Source organism: Anabrus simplex, chromosome 2 (assembly GCF_040414725.1).
Source record: "Anabrus simplex isolate iqAnaSimp1 chromosome 2, ASM4041472v1, whole genome shotgun sequence".
NCBI lineage: Eukaryota > Metazoa > Arthropoda > Insecta > Orthoptera > Tettigoniidae > Anabrus > Anabrus simplex.
This window is the reverse complement of record NC_090266.1, coordinates 1,019,622,346-1,019,648,794: the sequence shown is the minus strand read 5'-3', so window position 1 is coordinate 1,019,648,794 and position 26,449 is coordinate 1,019,622,346. Positions and strand designations below refer to the sequence as shown.

Below are 26,449 nucleotides of genomic sequence, written 5' to 3'. Positions count from 1 at the left end.
CATTTAACTAAAAGAGAAAGATTACGAGACAATTGATTTGCACATAGCAGAGTTAAAGTAATGCCGTATACATAGGAATTTCCTGTTGTTACCATAACAAAAAGGTGAATTAGAAGTGTGATACATTTGAGTTGGCCGCAGGAATTTGGCTTAAGGTGTGATGATGATGATGCTTGTTGTTTTAAGGGGCCTAACATCGAAGGTCATCGGCCCGGCTTAAGGTGTTGGAGGGGTGCTGTGTTGAAGTGAGCATCATGGGAAGTGACCGCACGGCATAAAAGCTAAAGCAGAAAAATTACGAGAGATATATTTGGGACGTAGGACATGCTTGATGTATCCACAATGACGCACACAAAATGCTGTCGACTTGCGTACGCGGATTTATTCACAGTTATTTACAAATTAAATACACACAACCTAAATCACTGCCGTCACAACAAAACACTTCACTCCGAAAACATCAACAACCCACCATTTTAACAACTGCCTGTCACTTCAACATGGAGACTGCAACCACTGCATGTCAACTACCAACTTTACTAAACCAATTCACATACTTCAAACACTCGTTAGCACAACGTACGTCTGATCGGAACAACTTTTGTTAAATCATGACTCTTACCGAAGAATAACTCACCGGGCGAGTTGGTCATGCGGTTAGGGCATGTGGCTGTGTGTTTGCATCCGGTTCGAATCTCACTGTTAGCAGCCCTGAAGATGGTTTTCCATGGTTTCCCATTTTCACACCAGGCAAATGCTGGGTCTGCACCTTAATTAAGGCCACGGCTGCTTCCTTCCCACTCCTAGCCCTTTCCTATCCCATCGTCACCATAAGACCTGTCTGTGTCGGTGCTATCTAAAGCCACTAGCAAAAAAAGACAACTCGTCTCTACCATCAAGATCGCCTGGCCAGGCTTTTAGAAAGATAAGTTAAAAAAATACCTTTTCGAAAATTCTCGAGTGCCTAACAACGTGGTTATAATGTACAGAATATTCTACCATCATCTCATCTGATCTAGTGCCATTCAGGATGTTAGAGTGTGTTTCACAATTCTGTAGTGGATTACAAGTCATATATACAGGTTCTTAAATGTCTATATACAGTACACGTTTCATGACATAACCTCACAAACACTGCGATCGTAAACTACGTAAATATGAATAATAATACTAAATGGATGTAAACGCTTCATTGCCATACAGTCTGGCTTCTTCGCGAAATGGTTAGCCTGCTGGCCTTTGGTCACAGGGGTCCCGGGTTTGATTCCCGGCAGGGTCGGGAATTTTAACCATCATTGGTTAATTTCGCTGGCATAGGGGCTGGATGTACGTGTTGTCTTCATCATCATTTCATCCTCACCATGACGCGCAGGTCGCCTACGCGCGTCAAACCGAAAGACCTGCACCTGTTGAGCCGAACATGTCCTCGGACACTCCCGTCACTAAAAACCATACACCATTTCATAGCCATACATTGCAAGTAGTAGTAGTAATAATAATAATAATAATAATAATAATAATAATAATAATAATAATAATACGAGCTTGATACTTGCATTATTTACACATGGGTGAGAGAATATTGTTTTCAGGTTATATCAGTTTATCTACACTTGCGTCATGTTTTCATTTTTATGTTGCTGTCAGCTAGCATGGAGAATGGGAAGAGAAAATTTACATTTACACGCTTGACAAGAAAGTAAAATTTGTGTGAGAAGTGGACAATAATTCACATAGAATTAAAACTGAAATAGCTGGAGATTTAAGAATTGCTTTTACTTCATTTTCCACAGTCATTGGTGAAAGAAACTCTATTTTAGGCAAATTTTTAAAAATTGGTTGCAAAATCAAAATGTTTATATATAATGTTGCAATCCTGATATATTAAGAGAAGTGTTGGTACAAATTACGTTGTAATCATATACCTCTGAAATAACATGTCTTCAGTCTTACTGCTGAAAGGGATAATTGTTTGAATAATTATATGACGTAATACCTAAACCTGATTTATAAGCAATTGTTCGTTATGAGTAAAAACTGCTCTTCACCTTGATTTACATATACTTCAGGTTCAAGTGGAGATATTCTCACAATAACTTTTAATCCAATTTTGAGCATCATTGCGCAGTGAAGGATCATATTATGGGCAATGCAATGAAACATTTCAACTCATAGGTTCTAATCTACTACTTCATTTAACCTTTAATTTTATGTATAATTATCAACAATTTTTCTACCACTGTCACCAAAAACCTTAAGGTATTAGTGTGGCACTGAACAGGTGTTCTATTTTTTTTTTTTTTCAACTAAATTTTTATTAATGGTAAAGTTGATTAAAGGATTTTACTGTTCTTAACAGAAAACTTTGTAATTGCTAAAATGCTTTTGACCAGAATGTGATTTGTTGTTGCTATAGAGAGCACACACTATGCAAGACATTTGAAGGTGCAATTTTTGATCATCCAACTACAATCCATTTCGGGAGATCTGAAATTTCAGTCCAGAAGAATAAGTTGTTAAACTTCAAAACTAAATGGTCTTCATTTCATAAGGAATATTTCATTTTAGATTCATGAGTGTATTACTGTAGACATTAGTAATAGCATAGCCGTGTAGAGTGCAATGCTGTCATAGCCGTCATCTGATGTGCTATGAGAGAACGAAAAGCCATGCACTCTCTGTTCTGTGAAATCTTATTTAATGGTTTATTGCTCATGGAATTAACTGGAATATCATGTTTTTTAAATATTATATAGAGATGTATAATGATTATCTGTGCATTATGAAATCAATAATACAGGTATACAGAGGGGTCCAGAAAAATATGGACAATTTTTGACAGTCAGTATTAATGGAACAAAATGACATACCGTTACAATTCTTCGTTGGGGGGAAGGTTATTTTATGTTTTCAAAGTGACCCCCATTAGCAGCCAAACAACATCGATACTGCTGATCGAACTATGGCTGTCAGTGTTGCTGGTGTAGTAGTCATACAGGACGCCTCAATGGTTTCTTGAAGCTCGTTCAGTGTAGCTGACTTCTGTCGATGTAACTTCATTTTTCGAGGTTCGCCTTAGATGTAAGTCAAGATGTGTAAGGTCTGGAGACCGTGGTGGGTACTTAACAGCTCCTCTTCGATCTATCCATCGTCCAGGTAGATTTTCATCCAAGTAGGCTCTGACATCTCTGTGGTAGTGAGGCGGAGCGCCATCTTGTTGTAGGTAAAATCTTTCATTTCCAAGCACCTCTCGGATGGCAGGTAAAATCAATGTTAGCAGCATATGAAGATACACCTCACCAGTTACGGCGATCAAACTGTGCGATGACAGACCACACCACACATTAACACGGGTGGATTAACATGTTTGTCCACGTGAATGTGAAGATTTTCAGGAGCCCAGTACATGCAGTTTTTTCGGTTTACAGTACCGTTCAGTTTGAATTGCACCTCGTCAGACCAGATGATCATCCCTGCAAACCGTTCCTCCTTGCGAAGCATGCCTTCAAACCACTCACAGTACTCCATCCTTCGATCCAGGTTGTCCTCATTTATAGTGTACAGCGGTTTTGGAATGTACACTTTCCACTTTGCAGCCTTCAGAATTCATTTGTACGGTTGATCGGCTTATTCTTCTTTCATGTGACTTTGATTCACAGATTTTTGAGGTGACCTAGTAAAATGCTGCAACACAGTAGCACTGGAAGCTGGACTTGTTGATGTTTTTGGTTGGCCAGACCTTTTCTTATGCACATCCTGAGCATTTCATATTAAAAACTTCATCTTTGGTCCGTATTGAAACGAGACTAACATACAATAAAGGAGAGTACAAATGATCCAACTTACATCAATACAAAATATGTTGCTAATACAAAATCACAACAATTTTATTAGTTACTGGTTTCGATGTCTTTGGACACCATCATCAGCCACAATAGGTTAAATGAACAAAGATATATATATATTATAATACAAAATATAGATCATTAGTAATAAAATGACGTTAATTGGATGAAATATACTTGATGGTGCTTAAAATTCATTCTTACAAAATTTACAAGTTAGGGACTTGATGGTCTAATAATAAAATAGAAGTGAAAAAATATTAATAAATGGTTTAAAAAGTCTTTGTCCTTATGTAATGCCTAAAAGTCTTGAGCATGGTGTGAATAAACACTGGATGAATGTTGACATCTATAAGCTGACATAAAATATTGCTCCTTTGTTGATAATATGTAACTTAGTAGTGGCCTGTAACATCATCAGTTTTCATAAGGTAAACAATAAATTATAAAGTAATTAAGCAAGTGGATCGTGTTAACAGCATTGACAGAAGTATTGTTGTGAAACCAGATAGTTCCCGATCCAATGCGGGACCTTGATGGGCCTGTTTGTACGGCAAAATGATACGTCATTTTGTTCCAAAGATATTAACTATCAAAGAGTTTGTACATTTTTCTGGACCCCTCTGTAGTTCCTTTAAACTTTTATTAAACATTAAAGAATTGGTAAACCACGAATTGTTTACAACAGAGTACGGTATTACTACTAGGCCTATGTGAATAGTAATAGCATGTGTTCCAAACTTAAATATTGTTACTTAAGGCTGCAGTAGTAGTAATAATAATACTAGTAATAATAATATTTTTTTTTTTTTTTTTTTTTTTACATCCCACTAACTACTTTTACAGTTTTTGGAGGCACTGAGGAGCCGAAATATTCTCCCATGGGAGTTTCTTTACATGCCAGTAAATCTACTGACGTGAGACTGACGTATTTGAGCACCTTCAGATACCACCAGACTGAGCCAGGATCAAACTTGCCGTGTTGAGCTCAGAAGGCCAGCAGTCTACTATCTAAGCTACTCAGCCTGGCTAGGTTGCAATAAGCATTTTCCTTTTGTTGTTGTATGTTTCAGCAGATACTATTTTTTCACCATAATTATTGAGCAACACATTGCTGCTCGTTTTTATTGCATTCTTTACAAAATTGAAGCGATCATCACTACAGAAAGAAGATTCTTGGAGCAAACTCATTATTTTGTCATTCTGAATTCCCATTTCAGTTAAATGATGAAGAATGTATGTCAAGTTATAAAGAGCTAAAACGTTGCTTACAAATTTTGCTGATACAAGAGTTTATGCAATTCCCACTACATGTTTTCCAATTAACAAAATAATATCAGATGGCACTGACAGTTCTCCTCTGTTCAGTCTCTGAAAATGCTCATTTTGACAGCCATTACTGTTGGAAATTCACAGCAGTAACTACAATTTACACTTGCAGCAAGCTTAAAACCTACATAACATAAAACATTTTGAAAAACTAGGCTCTTCAATTCAATATTTTCCAGATAATTCTCTTCCAAAACTCCTAGGAACATTTCACATAGACATAGGCCACAGTTTTACATCTGGCATCATTATGTTCAGTGGATTTGAAACTAACTACTGGAAAGGTAACAGTTCCATATCTCACAGAATGAAGACAAAGAACACTTTTAATTCTTACACGAGGCATGTTTTATTAAGTAAGTACCGTTTTGATATAGAAAAAAAGTAATGCAATTTTAAATTTTTTTTACATGTAAGCCTGTACCTTAAACTACTTTTCAATATAAGTTCAAAGTATATTAAAGTACTTGTCATATCGTGAAACCAGCTTCTGAAATCCATCCTCATAGAAATCTGCCATCTGATGTGCCAGCCACTGCAGCACGGTAGTTTTTAGGTCATCATCATCATCATCATCATCATCATCATCATGGTGTTGACCTTCTAAATGCTTTCTCAAGTGCAGGAACAAGGGGTAGTCACTAGGCGCTAGGTCAGCGCTATACGGAGGATGATCGAATTGTTCCCAACCAAATGAAGCGACGAGATCTCGGGTTCAATTAGCCGCGTAAGGTCACGCATTGTCATGAAGCAAAAGAAATCCCCCTTGTGGACATGCCACGCCGTTTGTTCTGGATTGTACGATGAAGATTACGTAAGGTCTCAAAACACAGTGAACATGAGATTGTAAGCTGAAATTGTTTGCTTGCACTTCACTTTCTTGGGTGATGTTGAGTGTCTCCATTCCATGGATTGCTGTTTTAGATTCCAGCGCAACATAAACCATCCATGTGAGCGTACTGAGCTCGATAGCTGCAGTCGCTTAAGTGCGGTCAGTATCCAGTATTCGTGAGATAGTAGGTTCGACCCCCACTCTTGGCAGCCCTGAAGATGGTTTTCCGTGGTTTCCCATTTTCACACCAAGCTATACCTCAATTAAGGCCACGGCCGCTTCCTTTCCACTCCTAGCCCTTTCTTGTCCCATTGTCGCCATAAGACCTATCTGTGTCGGTGCAACGTAAAGAAACTTGTAAAAAAAAAAAAAACCACCCATGTTTCGTCGCTGGTGACAATTTGGCTTAGAAACGCATCACCTTCATTACTGTGGAAAGTCAAAGCACTGCCTATGTGCTTGGTTTTGTACACCTCTGTCAGTATCCTTGGTACCCAGCGTGTGCACATCTTCCGATAATGTAAACATCCTGACACAATTTTATAAAGAACACTCCTTGAAATTTCAGGCAACACAAAACGTGATGTAGATGTTGATTCCTATAGGGAACCTGAAATATTTGTTCCGAATGAGTAAATTTATAATACTAATATAGTTGGTCTGTTATTGGACATTGTAAATTTTCCAGCTAACTCATTCCTGGTTGCTAGTGTTTTGCCCCAGTTTGCTAATTTATGCTCATCAGTCTGTCATTACTGAAGACTTGGTGCAAAAAGTTGTTGCAAAGATTTGAGAAAACAGTTGTTTTACATTATCATCTGTTTTCCAGCTAACTCGTTCCTGGTTGCCAGTGTTTAATCCCAGTGTGCTAATTTGTGCCCATCAGTTGGTAAATAGCACAGCCATCAGACGAAACAGGGACGAATGTGGTAGAAGGAAAAATTAAAATAAAATTTTTGATGATTTTGCAGTTTACTTTAACACACCTGTGATGGAGCAAGAAACATCTTAATTGGAGCTAAGATGGTGTCATTACCTCCCACTTGGAAGACTAGAGCACAGCAAGCCATCTGGTGACAAATGAGAGTACCACTTACAGTTGGTCAACGGTGAAGCATTCTTAAATTAAAACAATTATTAGAGAAGTCTTTGTCGTGAACAGACTAGATTTTCTTCTGAAGACGTGGAGCAAAGTTCTCTTCAAAACTTAAAAGAATTTCACCTTGTTTCTAACACGGCAAAAGACCAAAAGCTTATTATCATGACTACATTTATTTCTTATCTTCTTTTCCCCTTTGAGAATTTTGGTATTTGTGATATAATTACCTCCTAGTTGTCTCTGCAGTCCACACCTCGATTAGAAATCATCACTTTCAAATTTCCTTGGTGGTACATACTGTACATTAAGTTGGGGTGGGAGCATAGACAAATTTCTTTCGAAACAAAAGTGCAGTGTTACATTGCTTTTTAAGATTCTGATGTCAAAAAGCCTGACAGAGAATTTTCTTCAGCAAACTTGTTTTCATTGTGTAAGCCAGGAGGGAAAGTTAGACAAGACACACACTCCTTACTGCGAAGATAAGACTGCAGGCTCACGAATACATTTGGCACAGCACTGCACATAAAACGAGGGCTTGAAGTACATATTCACATTGTTTGCCAACCTTATATTATGTATTTTTGTGTGGTAAGAAAGTCTCTGAATCCTGAAAATCTTTCAGACAAACATTAGACCAGTCATCTACTTCTCAGTTTCTGGAATAGGGCAAATCCATTCTTCTCAATGTGCTACATCTCTAGGAAATAAGTCCTTACATTACCTCCTACTTTAATTGAAGTGGCGTAATTGCTCTTACAATTGGGTACTATTCAAGAACTAGGCATTTTTCCACAAACTTATTTTTATAATTTTGAACTTACAAGCTGTAAATCAGAAGAAACGCAGCACAGTCACTTGGTTACTGCATTGAAGTGAATGGTGTGAGCTGCGGATAGCCACATGTTGCTACGATGTTGCAATGTCTCTCATGCTGCAGCCTTGTACTACAGATGGCTGTGATAATAGATAAGAGAAAAGCAAACCTAGAGTAATGTGTTGGTATAACTGATTCCATTTAAAATAAATTACATCAGACTCTTTTAGACATATTTATATCATATGCACATGAATCCTATATTCATTATTCCAGAGTTGAATTTACAGCACCTGTGTTCAAGTAGAAGAAACCTTGGCATTTAACTGAGATTGTTTTTCTTCCGTTAATTATAAAGTAAACAATCTCGTTCCATGGCTGCAATGACATAATATGTATGAAATTGTTTTACTCTACTGTACAAAACGGCTTGGAGCTTTTTTAATGTACTTTTTCGTGACATATTTTGTTTCCCCTAATTTTTTAGTATTGTATATTTATTTATGCCTGTCTCACTTCATGAAATTAGTGTTTTGTTCTTTTTTATTTATTGTAGCCTACATTATTTTTAAGGCTAAATAATAAATTTGGAGTATAACTCTGTTATTTGTGTTGCTATGTTGTTCTGCTTAACAACAAAAAACTGAAAGAAAGAAAGAAAGAAAGAAAGAAAGAAAGAAAGAAAGAAAGGAAGCAAGCTCACAAGTTGGTGCACATATAAGTAACAAGATAGCAGCACATGGTAGAAGATGTGAGATAAGTGTTACTCAAGTGAAACAAAAGTTTGGTCAAACTGGGTTTTGCAATACTCTTTTTGGCAGCCTTCAAATCACTTTTATTTTTATTTGGTTCTAATGAGATGGCATTTTTTAAATATTGGAATTGGTACAAATTGTACACAATTTAGGAAAAGCTCAGTTCATCAAATTTTCCTCCATATTTATCCAGCTGAGCTGAGTGGCTCATGTGGTAGACTTCCTTCATTTCTCAGCCGAAGATGACTGGTTTGATCCTGGCTCGATCCTGGTTCAGTCTGTTGGTATTTCAAGGTGCCAAAACTCCTCTTCCTTGGTTGGGGTGTTTATGGCACCTTTCTATCTTCCTCTATCCTAACTCCATTGTTACTTGTTAATTGTGCTCCTGTGGGCAAATTTCTGGTAAAAGTTTGTCTCCTTAAACTCTTGAAGTAGTTAGTGGGCAGTAAAACCAATGACATAATTTTTTTACCCTTAACACTAAACCTGTCAGTGATGCAGAACATTTGAATGGATGGAGGAGATCAGGTGTGAGCACTTAGAAAATGCTGTGATCTCTTGAAAAATTCACCATTACAGCAGCTTAGTTTGGATTATTTTCAGGCGTTTACAATAGAGACAGCAGAATGTGGTTTACATTCATTGACTTGATATATATTTTTTATCTTATAGGCTGCTAATGGAGAAAAGACCCGCCATATTTTATACAGAATGAAATTATATTTGTGTGGACTATTTTGCAATTCAGTAAAACTAGGGTCCTTGCTGCCTCAAAAGACTTTGAGCAAGATTCATTTGGCACAAATCCCAGGTTAATGGGTCAATTAGTTCATGAGAAGGGCGTGTACTTTGGCTCGTTATGTCGTCCGTTACTTACCTGCGCGCACTATACACTCCTATTCTTTACATTGTGTCCATTCTCAATTTGCTCAGTTCAGTCTGGTGTAGTGCTGATAGCATCTTAGTTATTCAAACGTAATTATTTCATTTTCATCAAACTATGCCGTGCCATACTTCCGGGCTATGCAGTATTGTATCTCGAAGTGACCCTGAGCTGAGTCATAACATGTTTCAAGGCATTAAAAGAATTATATGAATCCTTAGCAGGTCATGTCAGCATGCATATCGGTGGAAAGATGGAGATTTAGTCTATCAATCTACAAGAGGGAACGATGTATAGTGATTCATCAGCTAGAATACAGCAGTGCCGGGCTGAGTGGCTCAGACGGTTGAGGCGCTGGCTTTCTGACCCCAACTTGGCAGGTTCGATCCTGGCTTAGTCCGGTGGTAATTGAAGGTGCTCATATACATCAGCCTCGTGTCGGTAGATTTACTGGCATGTAAAAGAACTCCTGCGGGACTAAATTCTGGTACCTCAGCTTCTCCAAAAACCGTAAAAGAGTAGTTAGTGGGACGTAAAACAAATAACATTATTATTATTATTATTATTATTATTATTATTATTATTATTATTATTATTATTAGAATGCAGCAGAAATTTAAGTCTATACGCTCTCAAGCAGAAAGAGATCAGACTATTTCAAATTCTGTAGAGAGGAAAAACGAGGAACACCGATTTGGACTGATTCATACATAGAAGGAAGGCAGAGATCTTCAGCTTCAAAGATATATCATTTCCATTTTGACAACTTTAAAACATGACGAACTAGAACAGAATGAAATTAGGCCTACAGGAGTCTATACTACGCATAGAGATCGGCAGCTTGTGAAGAAAGGGATGTCTATATGATGTATGGAGGTCAGCATCATGGGGTAAACAAATTATTTTTGTTGTTTGTGTAATTTTTCTTCAGTTTTCAGTTTATTGATGGGTGGTAACTTTCAGGTCACCTAGTGCTTGCAGCTTACGTTGGTAGACTTGTGGCTTCACATGTCCCCAGATACAAAGAAATTGCAAGTTGCGAGATCGGAGAAATATGCTGGCCGTGGAATGTCACCCTGTCAGGAGATTAGGCACCCTAGAAACATTTTCTTACGATGTTCCTCAGTGCTTTTTGCTGTGTGTATGCAGTGGCACCATTTTGTTCGAATTACACAGTGATATTCTCTACTTTGTTGAGTTGCGGTTGGAGAAGTTGTGTAGCTTCGGTATGGAACAATCAAAGTTACTGCCAGAGTTCTGTCCTCCTCTTCAAAATATATGGGCCTTTGATTCCGAACTCAGTGGTAACGCATCAGACAGATGGTGTTCGAATGCTATCAGGCGGGTACGTTTTAAAGTTAAACCCGTTTTTCTCAAAGTGGCGACCTGTAGCAAAAGGGTTTTCCTATCAGAAACTTTAGCATGTTTACCTAGACAAATGTTTATGATGCTGTGTTGTGGTAATGAGATTTGCATTTTTGAAGGAAGTCATAATCACGGACCTATGATGCTGTCCACTCCAGGTCATGGTAGTGTTTTAACATTGTAAGGTATGTGCTACTGGAGGCTACCACCCTGCCTTGCACATCATCACTAACACCTGAGAAACAGCAGTGGCAAATATGGGAGTTATTTCTGCTGGTCATATCTGCCAACGTAAGCTGCGAAGTATGTGTATTAAATGGCAAACACTGCTCTTTGACTATGAAGTAAATGTTTAAATAGCTTCTAGCATTGCTTTGTTGTTTATGTTTAACATTTGGGATTATTCTGCCGCGTCCTGTACCTGTCATAAATGCTTGGACTGTGCGAGTTGGCCATGTGGTTAGGGGCGCGCAGCTGTGAGCTTACGCCTGGGAGATAGTGGGTTCGAACCCCACTGTCGGCAGCTCTGAAGGTGGTTTTCCATGATTTCCTATTTTCACACCAGGCAAATGCTGGGGTTGTACCTTAATTAAGGCCATGGATGCTTCCTTCCCACTCCAGGCTCTTCCTATCCCATCTTTGCTATAAGACCTATCTGTGTCAGTGCAACATGAAACAAATTGTAAGAAGAAAAAAACAGCTTAGAGTTTTCAGGAAATCTCTTGCATATACTTTCTTATTGATCTACTTCCAAACATTTTATTTTTTTGTAATATTTTATTATGCTGTAATACGTAGAGCTTACTATTTGACAGGACATCTGTTACATGTTCTTGCATGTGTGAAAATAATACATTTTATTCTTGTAGGTCAAGAAGGACCCAAAATCAGGTCAGTCAAAAGGCTTTGGTTTTATCCGGTTTGGAAGCTATGAGTCTCAAATGAGAGTACTTGCTCAGAGACACATGATTGATGGTCGTTGGTGTGATGTGAAGATACCGAACTCGAAGGTATGTAATTTTTTTTTTTTTTTTTTTTTTTTTTGCTTTATACTTCCCTCCCCCCCCCCACCCAGTTCTCAGTTGTAACATAGTATTCATAGTATTTCCCCATTTGTTTATAGAGCACATAGTTGATTTTGCTGCTGTGTGCGTTGATGAATCATTCTCCAGGTTTGATGTATTGTAAAAGTACCAGCTCTTAAGTTAGATGAAATGTTGTATACTGAAGTCTATTGTCTGTAGTTTGCAGGATCCCCTTGAAAAGTTTGAAGTTTATTGCAAAAAGGCATTTAAACAGTTTCCTTCAAAATTCTTTGAGCATAGTAGTAGAGGACTTCTCTGTGAATCATTTAATGGAAGATTATAAATCTTGTTCTACTGCCAGAAGAAAAATGAAGGTATATTTGTCACAAAAGTGGACTGTTGTTAACGTGGAATACAGCAGCACAATGAGCAACTTGTATTTTGTACCTGCCCGTTAATTTGGAACTCGTGAGATTGTGGCTTTAGGAAGAGTTTCATTATAGTTACTTTTCTAAGAAAAGGTCTATTGTTTCCTTTGGTTTAGTCTTCATGCAACCATGAAAATATCTTAATACAGTTGTTGGCGTGTTCCTTGTTTTGTAATACCTCAGAGCAGTTGTACTCTGTATTCAGCACTTGTACTTCCTGAGCACTCTGTGGGCAGTGAAGGTCTGGTAATCTTCAACTGAACAGTTGCGGCATGGCACCTATACACCGAATTTGGTGCACGTGATTCCTCTGGGGTAGTATTGTAGTTTTAAGCTCACCATGGCTAGTAATTTGAATTCATAAATAAAAATAAGTCTTACCACACAGTTAATATAAATGTCGTAGGGGTTGTTGGTCTTTCACTGGTACATGTCGCTGTGTCCTTGATGATTATGTCCGCAGCTTGGTCTGCAGTTCTCACATTTGTAGACCTTACTCTTATGCCACAGCTGCAGCTTCTCCTGGCCACTGCACTTCCTTAATGCATTCTTAAAGATAGACAAGTTACAACTTCTTGGCAATTCATCTTTAGTATAATGAAATAACCCACCAGTAACCCAGCTCATTATTCAGTTATACAGTGATGCAGATGTCGCTAAACTAATAAATAGCTTCTCTGCTGAAATGTATTATGTCTCATGTAATTTTATTGATCTAACAATTCTATTTAATTGTACTTCTGATAATAACCAGCTTACATCACTTGCTATTGAAGGATTAGGTAAGAAAAGATGGTAACTTGAACAAAATACATTTTAAAGGAAATTACAGAATGACATAGAGCTAATTTCTGATATTTATTGGAATTTTTGCTTCGCGTGAGGAGCTTGGGACATCTCGGTCAACAGACTCCTGTATTCATTGTATGTGAACAAAATTCAAATTCTGTTGTTGACATTTTATTTAATTCTAAACAAATTACACAGCTTAAGGACCATGAGTTCCAATCATTTTCCACTACTTGGGCAGATAGAAAATGTGTGTTGCTGCCATGTCTGTATTTGTAATTAATTGGGGCTAGAGTTAGGCCAGAAACATGCTGGAGTTGTCCGTCTCATCACGCATCTCACCGTGTGGTGATGAGGGGACAAGCCAACAGTAGCAAATGAGTCTAAACATGTTGGAGCTGCGCACCTCACCGTTTACCGGTAATCAAATTGGTTTATTATATAAGGATTCAGCTGCCTTAAACTAGTGCTGTGATTGGTTGTCACAATGTCACTGCATCGTCCCCTCTCTATGTGATGGATGACTCATTGCTGTTATATTGATGGTCATGTTGTGTCATAACACTGTATCCATGGATAAGAAGTAATTAATAAGTGAAACTTTCCGCAAAACTGCTATATGGAATTAGCATAACAATTCGCACCAAAGCAGATGCGTTCTAGATAACACGTTTGGATCTTTGTGTATTTCAGCGCTATGCCATTGCTGATCATAAATAAATGAAAATAAATACAGTAATTGAAAAAAGAAAATAGCCTTTAAACCCATTCCTCACTGCAGCAGATTCAACTGTTGAAAGACTGATCCTCTAAACATTGAAACTCAGACATCACACTGGAGGATGGAATCTCTGCAGTGTCATTTGTTTATTCTCTCTGTCAATCACTGTAACATGGAGAAATCAAATAGCATTAACAGTAGCTTCTGCAGTTCCAGGACATTCCTGTTGCTTTATGCATTTTTCTCATTTCATGGATAGTATTCCAAAATTTCATTCCACCGTTTTTTGCACTATCTGCAATATCTTATTAGGTAGCTTTTTCTCATCTAGATGTTTGGAAGCATATGGTTTCAACAAATTCTTTAACAAATGGTATGCCTTATCACCAATGAAGACATAAGGTGTTCTGATATTCAAACTCAGGAGAAATTCTTCAGTAGGGATATTTAGTGCGAGCTTTTCCATTAATTTGTAAATTACTGAGTTTCAGAAGGTTCACCATCGCTATTTTGTATATGCTTCCATTTCAATAAAAATTAACTTACAGTAGGCGTCACTAACCACCTGCAGAATAGTGGAAAGATATTGTTAATACTGTGTTTACTCCCACATAGGACCTGCTTTTTTATCCTGTTTTTAATGCTGAAAAATTAAGGAGGGTTTTATATGCGTATATCTCAAAAATTAAGAGCTTATCAATATCTATTAAATAACTATATACCTGGGTTGATTTTTTAATAGTGGCAACTATGCTGTAACAGTGCCTTGAAACATGTACCTGAGGTAGCTTGAATACCCACCCTCCCTCAGTGTAAATGAACTCGCCCTCCTCACGTCATGCACGTGTGCAGCGACAGCAAAAAAAACACAATTTTGAGCGCGCGCTTATAGAGTACAGCTGTAATGATTTCAAAGCAAGTTCAGAGGAGCTGGTTGAATGTTGAATGCGCTAGAAGTCGCAGTGCAAGACAGTGTTACGAATGATTGCAAGAGGCTTGCGTTGAAAGTACATTACCTTACCATACTGTAGCATGGTGGGTCAAGGCCTTCAAAGATGGGCGACAAAATGTGACTGACATGCCACGGCCTGGTCATCCTGCAGTAAGAGCCAGCAGGCAGGACAAAGTAAAGTGAAACCTTAAAGAGTTCTTCTGAGAAGATTTCATCATTTTTTTCTATGTTCCGACTAACTAATGAAGTCTCCCTTGAGTTTCTGATAAACATACACAACAGGAAATTCTCCTTCACTCTCAACAATAGCTATAAAGACCAACGCTGGCTCTTCAGAAATGTGTGCGCGTGTGTTTTATATTCAGGAATCATTCAAGAAGAACACTTTCGCACTGCAAGATGTGTGGTTAAGGTTATTTTTAATATGTATAACTTTTGCTTTCTCAACGATTCATTTGTTTCTATATTCGACCCTGTTTTTATCTCCTTGTAAGATGTGTATTGTTTAATGTAACGCTTTGTGTAATATAAGTGCCTACATGCTGGCCTATTTCCCACATTTTGGCTGATGATGACACAAAACAACGTTGAAACTAGTTCCAAGTGCAAATACATGTTATAAACTGTAACATTTTTGTATTGAAAAGGTGGACCGTTTTAAGTTTTTCCTATCATCCATTCTCAGTTCAATACGGACAAAAATGAAATTCTTAGGTTTAAATGAAGCAGCCAACCAGGCAAAGTCGTTAGCCTATCATTACTTGGGCTTAAAAATCAAAATTGGGAAAACAGGCAAGGATATAGCATTTATCAAACAGTGCATTACACCGAATTTAACCCCTAATTTTTTAAAAAGCGTCACGAAACAACGTTTTGTTCCTCCCCATCAACAAGATGTTCAGGTTAGGACAAACAAACTTTGGTTAGAAATGAACTAAAATTTCTCTATAAGAAAAAGTCGTTTTTAAATCATCGCTTATGTGAAACTCACTTAGAGGCAGCCACCTTACTCTCAAATGCTCAGTGGAATCTTTTTCAAGACGAAGTCCAAATCAAGTTGTTCAATATTTTGTCCAAAAAACAGATAACACTAGAGAAAAAACTTGTAGCACTTAAAAATAAGGTAAAACACAGCAACTCCCCTCCCAAACCTAACAGCAAGCCTAACCTCGCTGATGACACTCTACAACAATTCCACCCACCAGTAATTAATCTTTCCACCACCAACTTAGATGAGGACGATATAAGAATTCTTTCGAAAGGTCCAAAGCACAACTGGCCTTGTTTCAACTCGGCCCTTACAGCCTCCAAACTCGTAGTTGAATCAGAAGTTGCTATCAGCAAAATGCCATATGAACTACAAGACGAACTCAGAATGGACGTAAAAAAACAATTAAACAAAAGTTTTTTCTCAAAAAATCGCACTGCGACCCCTATCACCAAAATCAACAAAGACTCCCTCACTGAAAGAAAACAAATTCTCAATCTTAAAAAGAAAGTCAAAGACAACCACCTCATCATTACAAAGGCCGACAAAGGCAACACGACAGTCATTATGGATAAAACAGATTACATTCAAAAAACCAAAACTTTCTTAGATAATGACTCCTTTTCGATAGGTAAGAAGGACCCAACACAATCAATTCAAAGGCAATTGAAACAAATTCTAAAAAGCACATCTTTTCTCCTCACTGAGCAAGAAAAACAAAAGTTAATTACTATGAGCCCAGGCCTACCAACAGCTAAAGCACTACCCAAAATCCACAAAACCGGTATCCCTATTTGACCCATAATAAACTACAGACCAAGCCCCTTATATAAATTATCTCAATTTATCCAACAATTTCTTAATAAACATTATAAATTCTCATCAAATAAATCCATCAGGAACACTGTAGAATTAGTGAACAAACTAAACAGTTTCAAGCTTCAACCATATCATTCAATGCACTCCTTTGATATAGTCAACATGTATCCCAGTATAAACACCAACTCATTATTCCCGATCATCGAAAAGAACTTACTTGCTAACAATCAACTAAGTAAACTAGAAGTTCAAGACTTTATGACCATATTAAGATTACTAATTAACAATAACTACTTCACATTCGATAAGATCATTTACAAACAAGATGGTTTGGCTATGGGTTCACCAGCCTCAGGAATTTTAGCAGAGATCTACCTTGATTTCCTAGAGCACACCGCCATCGACAATAACATCAAATTTGCTAATATCCAATTCTGGGCTAGGTACGTAGACGACACATTTATAATCCTAGATGAACGCTCCATAGACGCGCCATCCACCCTCAAAAACCTTAATAACATTGATCATGACATTAAATTTACCTTAGAATCAGAGACAAACAACTCCATCAACTTCCTAGACCTAACAATCAATAAGCACCCCTCTTCGTTCACATATAGTATCTATAGAAAGCCCACTCAAACGGCCACTACTATAAGAAATGACTCACTACACCCCCAAACACACAAAGCGGCTACATATAATAGCTTAGTAGACCGAGCATTCAAAATTCCGATGTCAAGAAAAAACTTAAATAAAGAATTGAACACCATTCGCTCTATAGCAAAATTCAATGGATATAATGAATCCTTTATTGAAAGAATAATCAATAAATTCAGACACCGCCCAAAAACCACCCTAATAAAAGACAATACTAGCACTGCCACGTTTTCCACATTTACCTTCAATAAAGAAATTTACAACGTCACTAACGTTTTTAAAAAACACAACGTTAAAATAGCCTTTCGTACTAACAATAGAAGCACAGAGATCCTACACAACTCTTCATCAATAAATAAAAGTAGTCCTTTTTCAAAATCAGGTGTATATAGGTTTTCTTGCCAAGACTGCAAAAGTTCTTACCTAGGGCAAACAGGACGCAGCTTTAAAATCAGATATGCAGAACATGTCAATGCCATAAAACACAACCGTTTTTCCGCGGTCGGCCTACATATAAAAGAACTTAAGCACAACTTTACTGAAATAAATCAAGATCTTGAGGTATTAGATATTCTAAACAAAGGTTCTTTCCTAGACGTCACTGAAAACCTTTATATTCATTTAGACCAATATTTCAATCCCAACCTAAACTTAAATGATATCTCAGAGAAACCAAAGATCCTATTCGACTTTCTCATTGAATTTTTCAAAAACATGAATATCCCGAAAAACAGATCTGTCTTTCAGATTATGCATAATACTTTGTCACGCCACACACTTTCACCACATCACCCTCCATACTTCCCCTCCTTCCACTCCTCCTCCCCTACCGCTCCTCCCCTACCGCTCCTCCCCTACCGCTCCTCCCCTACCGCTCCTCCCCTCTCCCCTCCTAATCCAACAATGGCCGCTCCCCAGACCTAAACTATCCAACACGCTCTGTTCCTCTTCATCTCGCGCCATAGCTTTACCGCCTCATGTCCCGCAATAAACATCATAGAAACCTGCCCCCACCCTACACGTAACGCTGCAACAATACACCACAAATACTGGCACAGTCAACCTCCAAACTCTCAACAACGTATTCCTTAATACCTATTTTATATTCTTGTCGAGCTGAATACCGGACCTGTGAAGATTACAAGATTATTTTGTGCATCTACAGAATGGTGTGTTAATGAAGCTATGTAATATAGAGAGAGACTTTCAAAGGTGGTTAAATGAAGAAGTTATATCATGTTCAGGATCATGCTTCCACATCTCTGCACAGTATTTAAAATACAATTTACCGTTGGTCTTTTATAGCTATTGTTGAGAGTTAAGGAGAATTTCCTGTTGTGTATGTTTATCAGGAACTCAAGGGAGACTTCATTAGTTAGTCGGAACATAGAAAGAATGATGAACTCTTCTCAGAAGAACTCTTAAGGTTTCACTTTACTTTGTCCTGCCTGCTGGCTCTTCAGAAATGTGTGCGTGTGTGTTTTATATTCAGGAATCATTCAAGAAGAACACTTTCGCACTGCAAGATGTGTGGTTAAGGTTATTTTTAATATGTATAACTTTTGCTTTCTCAACGATTCATTTGTTTCTATATTCGTCCCTGTTTTTATCTCCTTGTAAGATGTGTATTGTTTAATGTAACGCCTTGTGTAATATAAGTGCCTACATGCTGGCCTATTTCCCACATTTTGGCTGATGATGACGCAAAACAGCGTTGAAACTAGTTCCAAGTGCAAATACATGTTATAAATAAACTATAACATTTTTGTATTGAAAAGGTGGACCATTTTTAGTTTTTCCTATCATCCTACCTTACCTAAGGCGCAACGGCCCGTTTTCGGGTCATGGCCTCCCCAGTTGCTCTCCGCCAAACTTGTCAATCTCGTGCAGCTACTCTCCAATTGCAGATCTTGAGGATGTGTGCTGCATCCTGATGTACACCATCTTCCCATCTGTTACGTGGCCTTCCCACAGGCCTTCCTCCTCCAAAGTCTCCTTCTGCTGTATGGGGAGGCACCCCTGTTGCATGCCATTCGAATTAAGAGACTTACATGAGCAGGTCATCTAATTAGGATGGAAGAACACCGTATCCCAAAGAAGGTATTCTTAGGAGACTTTGGAGAATTTAAATACTGCAAAGTATGCTCTGTTGGCAGCTTGAATTCTTGCCTGTATTTCCACCATTTCCTCATTCTTGTTGCTTAGATGTACACCAAGATATTTAAATTCATCCACCACCTCCACTTTGTATCCTTCAGGGACAAGTTGGTCATTTGTATACTTCCTTCTGCGAGCCTGCACCATTACCTTCGTCGTTTGTTCATTAATCTTAAGTCCAATCTCTTTGCCTTCTCTACTCAAGTCTTCAAATGCTTCTTTAACTGTCCTTGTTGTTCTTCCCATCAAATTTATGTCATCAGCATATCCAACTAGTTGAGCTGTTTTGTATAGAAGTGTTCCATCTGGTGTCCACCCTTAACTTTCTAATCACTGATTCTAGTGCCATGTTAAATAGAATTGGTGCTAAGCCATCTCCTTGCTTCAATCCCTGATGCACTTCGAAGAAGCTGCCTACTTCAGTCTGAATTTTCACTCCCACCATCGTATTTCTCATAGTTAATTCCACCAGTCGCACCAGCTTTTCTGGTATCTTGAACTCTCTTAATATCTCCATTAATTTATCCCTCTCAATAGAGTCGTATGCTTGTTGAAAGTCGATAAACATCTGTACCACATCTATGCCCCGTTCCCAACACTTCTCCAACACTTATTTCTCAGTAAGTGGATCTTCCCTTCCGGAACCGTGCCTGGTATTTTCCTAGAATTTCTTCCGTCAGGGTTTCTAGTCTCTTCTTCAGGATGGAGGTGAACAGCTTATATACTGTACACAGCAGTGTGATCCCTCTATAATAGCTACATACCAAATTATCCCCTTTCTTGTATATTGGGCATATGATGCCTTTGCGCCAGTGTTCAGGCATTTCTTCTGTATTCCACACACTCACAGTTAGATCACATATAGCTTCTTGTAGTGTGGTTCCTCCGTATTTCCACAACTCTGCACGGATTCCATCGATACCTGGTGCTTTATTGTTTTTCAGTTGCTGTATGGCTTCTATCACTTCTTGCATAGATGGTGCTGTGACTTCTGATTCATTTGTCTCAGTGTTATTCCTTGAGGTAATTGGTGTTTTCCCTTTCATTTCTACTGGGTTCAGGAGGTGTTGGAAATATTCCTTCCATCTATCTTGGATCCCTTCTTTATCACCCAAAAGCTGTCCATTTCTGTCCTTACACATGTTTGTTCTTGCCTTGAATCCTTCTTTCACTTCCTTAACTTCTCTGTAAGCCATGTAACTATTATCTTCTTTAAATTCCTCCACTATTCTAGCCATTTTCTCATTTAATTTTCTTCTCTTCTTTCTTCGACATACATTCCTTACTTCTTTATTCTGGTTTTCAACCTCTTGTTTCTTCATCCTTGTTGGTCTCTCTAGGTATGCTTTATATGCTTTATCTTGTTCTTCTATGGCTTTTTGGCATTCCTCATCAAACCATTCCTTTGTGTTCCTTTTGGGTACAATGTCCATTTGGTCTCGACCGTTGCAGTTTGGTCGTTATATTTCTCTACCAGCACTTCTGCCATTCTTCTCCCGTATCTTTCTGATACGTCCTTATTCTTCAGTTCACTAGTATTGTACTTTTCTATCCTACTCATTCCTTCCTTTTTGTTTTCATAATGCGGCACCTTAAGATTGCCTTAACTAGAAAGTGGTCGGAGCCACAACTTGTTCCTCTGAATGATCTGACATCCATGATATTGGATGCCCATCTTTTCTCCATTCACTACAGGGTCTATTTCATTACAGGTCTTTCCATCCGGCGATATCCACGTTTGCTTGTGTACCTCTTTATGAGGGGAAACAAGTTGACATCACTTTCATGTTTCTGCTGGTAGCAAGGTCAAGCAATCTCTGTCCATTATCATTAGTATTGTTGTGTAAACTGTGGATCCCTATTATTCCTTGATATAGCTCCTCCTTCCCAATTTGTGCATTTAGGTTTCCTATTATCATCTTAGCATCGTTTGATGGGATTGAATCGAGCACTCGTTCCAGTTCAGCATAGAACTGATCCTTGACTATCCGTTCCTTGTCTTCTGTTGGTGCATATACTTTTACAATTGTTAAGTTATAGAATTGCATTTTAACACACAGTGTTGCCAATCTTCCATTTACTGCCAAAAACTGTAGTACATCATCTTTGGCTTTTTTTCGTATAAAATGCTACTCCTCCTTCTTGTGCATTCCTTGACTTCCCCTAATGAATATTTTTTGGGTTTTGGTGTCCCAGATCTCGTCCCTCCCGGACCATCTAGTTTCTTGTATGGCTGCTATGTCCACTTTGTTGACTTCTAGTTTCTACATCCGTACTTTCAGTGCTCTGGCTCGTAGAAGTGTGCGTACATTCCATGTACCAATTGCGTAGTCCATTGCCTTTAGCTTAGCTCGTCGTCTATTAAATCCACCATTCAGAGGCATTTTCTGGGGTTTCGCAACAGTTTGTTTTCCGGAGCGAGGTTGTTAGCCTTGCTCCAACCCCCAGCAATCCTGGAGGACCGATGTTTTCTGTTAGGGTTGTCTCCCTTAACTGATTGGTCCCCATTTAAGCGTCGGGAACTCGCTTTCTGCCCTTACATGACTTAGCCGTGTACCTTAAAGAATGTACCCGTTGCCCAGAGGCCACGGCGTGGACGTGCATGTATCGGACTTGGTGGGAATAAATGGCATTTCGTGTGTTTTGCTAGTGCACTCCCATCAGCAAGAAGTGCACCCACAGGACCACATACTACCCGTTCGATGGGGTTGCTACTAGCACCATGCTAATGCAGTTTGCAGGAAATTTGAATCAGTGTCATCTTTCAGATGTATAAACATGTCTACCAACGTTCTTTAATCTAGTACAACCCCTTCTTGGTGTTTGTATATTTTTTTCTGACAGTGTAGCAATAACCCGATCATTTCCCTTATACAATGCCTAGTAGAAGGAACTCTCTAGTAAACATGCATCATTAGTTATCTGTATTTCGGGTCTAATATGCGAGGCAGAAATTATTTTTCTTGTTCCTAACGAAAAGAATGGGGGCGAGTCTTATTTGTGATGGGGTTTTATACGCGAGTAAATATGGGAATTAAAATACATTGTTCCCTACAAAAACTGGGTTCTTAAATTGAGTATGCTCTTCGTCAATTGAAGGACGTATTTCCAGAGTGATGCATCTCCAAGAAACATAATTTTTCAGGAAACGCCAGTTTTAATTACTTGATTTCCTAATAAGATAGAGACTTCATTTTTTCTATGTAGCATCATCACTTTGAACAATATCTGCTTGTCATGGTGGCTAAAATCTTAGTTCAAAGAATACCACAAAAAGGACGGAGGATCTTGGATTTATGTCTCTTTGGAACTGAAGATTGGTTCGAAGTACAAATTATGCAAAACGCTGTAGGCTAGGTTTCTTCGCAGGTGCTCAAACATTCAAAATATATTGCTTAATACATCACAAATGCTGTATTTATTCACAATTTGAGAATTTCATGCATATAATATGAATAGAATATAAAAATGCCTACAGTGTAAAAAACATAAATTTAATTTAACAAACCGAACATATGACTGAAAACAAACAAGGATGATTGTCTTGTATTTTTGAACACACAAATTTTTGGGGGAAATTATTTGGAAGGACCTATTGGTCCCTACACTTTACATGTTCAAATCACAAAATAAATTTTAAAAATCATTATTACATTAGAGTTGAAGGACGTAACGCTTTTCTTTGTGGGTTTCAATAGTCAGTAGTTGAAGTAGAAGAGAGCATTGTATCATAAAATGCCATGATAGGATGTCCTTCACGTATATCCAGTTTATCGAGAAGGCACTAATATTCTTGATTTTGTATTCTTTTCAATACGTTGCCCAGTGGGCCTTGTTCCCCTTCAAGAAACAACCATTTCCTAACTCTTTTCAGCAGGGTGTGTTTGCACACAGCAAAACCACGAGCGAAAGAGCAGAATCCTGCCACAACCAGTAAGCGGTCACTTAATATGTGCGCGCTGAGCTATTGGTCATGTGGAGTAGCGGCACTTTGGAAATACAAAATCAACGAGTTGCGTCACTTTGGAAATAAGCCCTTCAATTGCACGTAGGCAGTTTGAAAAAAATCTTTAAATGATCTTGCAATTTCCTTTAATTCCTTGCCAGTGGGTGCTTTCACATGCCATTTGCCATAGCAAATGTATTTAGCAATACCCCAATCACCCCCAGCACCATTTCAGGGTATATCAGAAGGAAATAAATTGTACCAAAATTTATCAAGCATTACTACAAATGAAATTTATAAAGACTATCAGTGGATGTAATTATGTCTGTTATGATGTTTTGTGGATTTGCAGAGGAGAAAGAAGGTGCTGGGTGGAATAGGTTTCAACTTACAAAATTAAAGTTAATTTAAAACTTTAACAAAGGTTATATTTTCTTTTCAAAATCAACAGATAACAACAAAAGAGTAACAGGTACCAAGTAGCAGGAAAACAATTTAGGAAATAACAAAAGTTACAAGATTTGGGCTTCGAGCCCCAAGATTAATTTCTGAGCTCTCAGCTCACCACCACAATAGCTAAAGGGCAGAAAACCCCTAAGTACAAGGAGCACTTGCTCCTAAATACAACGTTAAGAAAAAAAAGAGCAGACCCGCTCTCAATTTGACAAGCCTCTCAAAGGCTACAACAAACTTCATTTCTATCTGCCCTTAAGGCGCACCAAGAAACAGGGGTATTTGATACCCAACCTACAGGGCCTTTACATGAGGAAAATAAAACATCAGGTTAAGATACTGGCCCATAATACAAAATAGAATGGAGGCGAAGCTTGCACTCCTAATACACTTTTGAAACCTACTTGGCACTAGGCCGCTTACGCAAGGGCTAATCCCATACTAAGGAGGTGACACGATAAGAAAACTTTATTACATTACGAAGAGAAGAAAAACGGTTATGAAAACGTAGTCACCTCAAAACAATATGAGTGGGAGCTCGAGAGGGTTAGGCACTCTCTATCCCAATTTGTAGTTAAAGAGACGGAATTTTTACCAAATCCCTATCACATTTTAAAGATAGGTTACATGTGAAAAGCTTCGAACCTGCCCCGAGGGTTAAACTGCTGAGCTAGCAAGAAATAAAGTTATTAAACGGCCATTACCTTGTGGATGAACTGCTGCCCGAAGAAAGAGGCGCTTTCTGCCCCCTGCTACATAATCACACACTAAGCAAGATGTCGATGAAGTGGCACCGAGACAAGAAAATCAGCAGTTTAAATACCCTCGTGGAACATTCGAGACCTTTCAAGAATGAGTACCCACACCCCCCTCAACTTTATTGGATAGCTTAAAGCAACATATCCATATCGGAGAAGACATACGTTATTGGTCAAAAATTAATTAGAGAAATTCGGGATTGGCTAAATTCAAAACAAGCGGGTAGAAATGATTAATGTTGCCAACCCACAAACCACAGAACGAAATTTAGTAAAGACAAAACTTATGAATACAAAATTTCTTCAAAAAAACAGTTCCTTCACTTCGCACTAGGGTGCACAATTATAGTTCCTAAGTAGTGCCATCTAGAAGAGAATGTCCACACTTCTTGCTACAGAGCAAACAAATACAAATCGAAAAAGACATAGTTCAGAACACTTCAAAATTTACAGTAGAGACATCTTCTTCTGAGAAACCTTTGATGTAATACAGATTTTAAAGTTCAGAGTTTCTCCTGTAGAGAGGTTTCAACTGGCGCAATATTTGAATTCGCGGCGTGGAGGTGTACCGCCCGGTACAGACCTCCCCCCCCAAAAGTCCTTCCAAGGGGCAACACAGGAGAAAACAAAAAATTTTGTTAAAAAAAAAAAAGTCCAAGTTTTGCTGATGAGTTGCAGAATTTAGAAGAGAGAAATCTAATTTTGCAGTAGTCGAAGGTCTCGGAAGTTATTTGATATAAGTGGTATTAAATAAAATCCATTTTTGGAATTTCTTAGTAGTAGCTTTTGATGAAAAGTCTCTATGGTTGTAGTAGTTGAATTCCAAAGGAAAACTTTAATTCTTGGAAGAAGAAAAAAAAATTTTTCTAAGTCCACCAGATGTTGATGTTGAATCCAAGAACGTAGTAATTGTGGATATGGAATGTCCATGTAGCTGAATAAGTGCATTAGTTGCCGATTACTTTGATGACCAGACCATCCGCCGCTGCTTGTGTCCAGAGGAGGCTGCTCGGACCCCTCGGACACCTCTCCGGCTACTATGAAAGGGGTAGTGGTGGTGAAGCACGCCGCACACGCGGCGATTGTTTACAGACCGCGGGCAGTTAGCAGGTGTTGCGCCGCATATCAGCCTTGGCCGGAAGGAGGGCTCCGACTCGCCGTACACTGGTTGACGTCACTGGAGTGGAGCGGGCCCGTACCCCACCTCAGTGGCGGTACGGCGCCGCACGGCTGCGGGGGCACTGAAACATTAAGACCTCGGTGGCAAAATTTTTGTTGGACAGAAATGTTTTTAGGGTACACTCTTTGTGGTGAGGCTGAGGGTCCAGCGGCGTGGAGGTTTTTCTTTCATTTTAATTAGCCACTGGTGTGGTTTAGCAGGAAACGGGAGCATGGTAATGGCCGTATGGAGAGGACAGCAGAGTACCCTGGGAGGGGGTTTTACAACATTGATACAAGGCAGATTCAACCAAATGAAAAAGGTATAAGGGGCAGAAGGCCTTAAAACGAAATCCCAAAAAATATAACCTTCAGATTTCTTTCAAAATTATACGAAGCAAGTTAGCACTGAAATTACACAGGTTTCACCTGCGACAGGTGAACCCTAAATATCCTCTCGGTGGCTGGATTGCTTAGTAATAACGTAACGGGTGTGAGGAAATCGAGAATAATACACGGCCCATGAAATCTGGGGGCAAGCTTGCCCGCGGGAACAAAATTCTTGACCATAACCTGGTCACCTACCTTCAAATGGGTGGGTCTCCGTCCACGATCATATCTTTCCCTAACCTTTTCATGAGACGCTTTAAGATTGGCCTTAGTCTTCTTCCAA

General features: G+C 38.6%; 1 protein-coding gene across 1 annotated transcript in view; it reads left to right on the top strand.

Moving 5' to 3' along the window:
* Positions 1 to 26,449, top strand: part of LOC136864636 (TAR DNA-binding protein 43) — a 285,790-nt gene that overhangs the window by 139,537 nt on the left and 119,804 nt on the right. Inside the window, exon 3 of the mRNA XM_067141889.2 lies at positions 11,792 to 11,932. Coding sequence (XP_066997990.2) covers positions 11,792 to 11,932 — 141 coding nt within the window. The remainder of the gene's footprint in view (positions 1 to 11,791; positions 11,933 to 26,449) is intronic.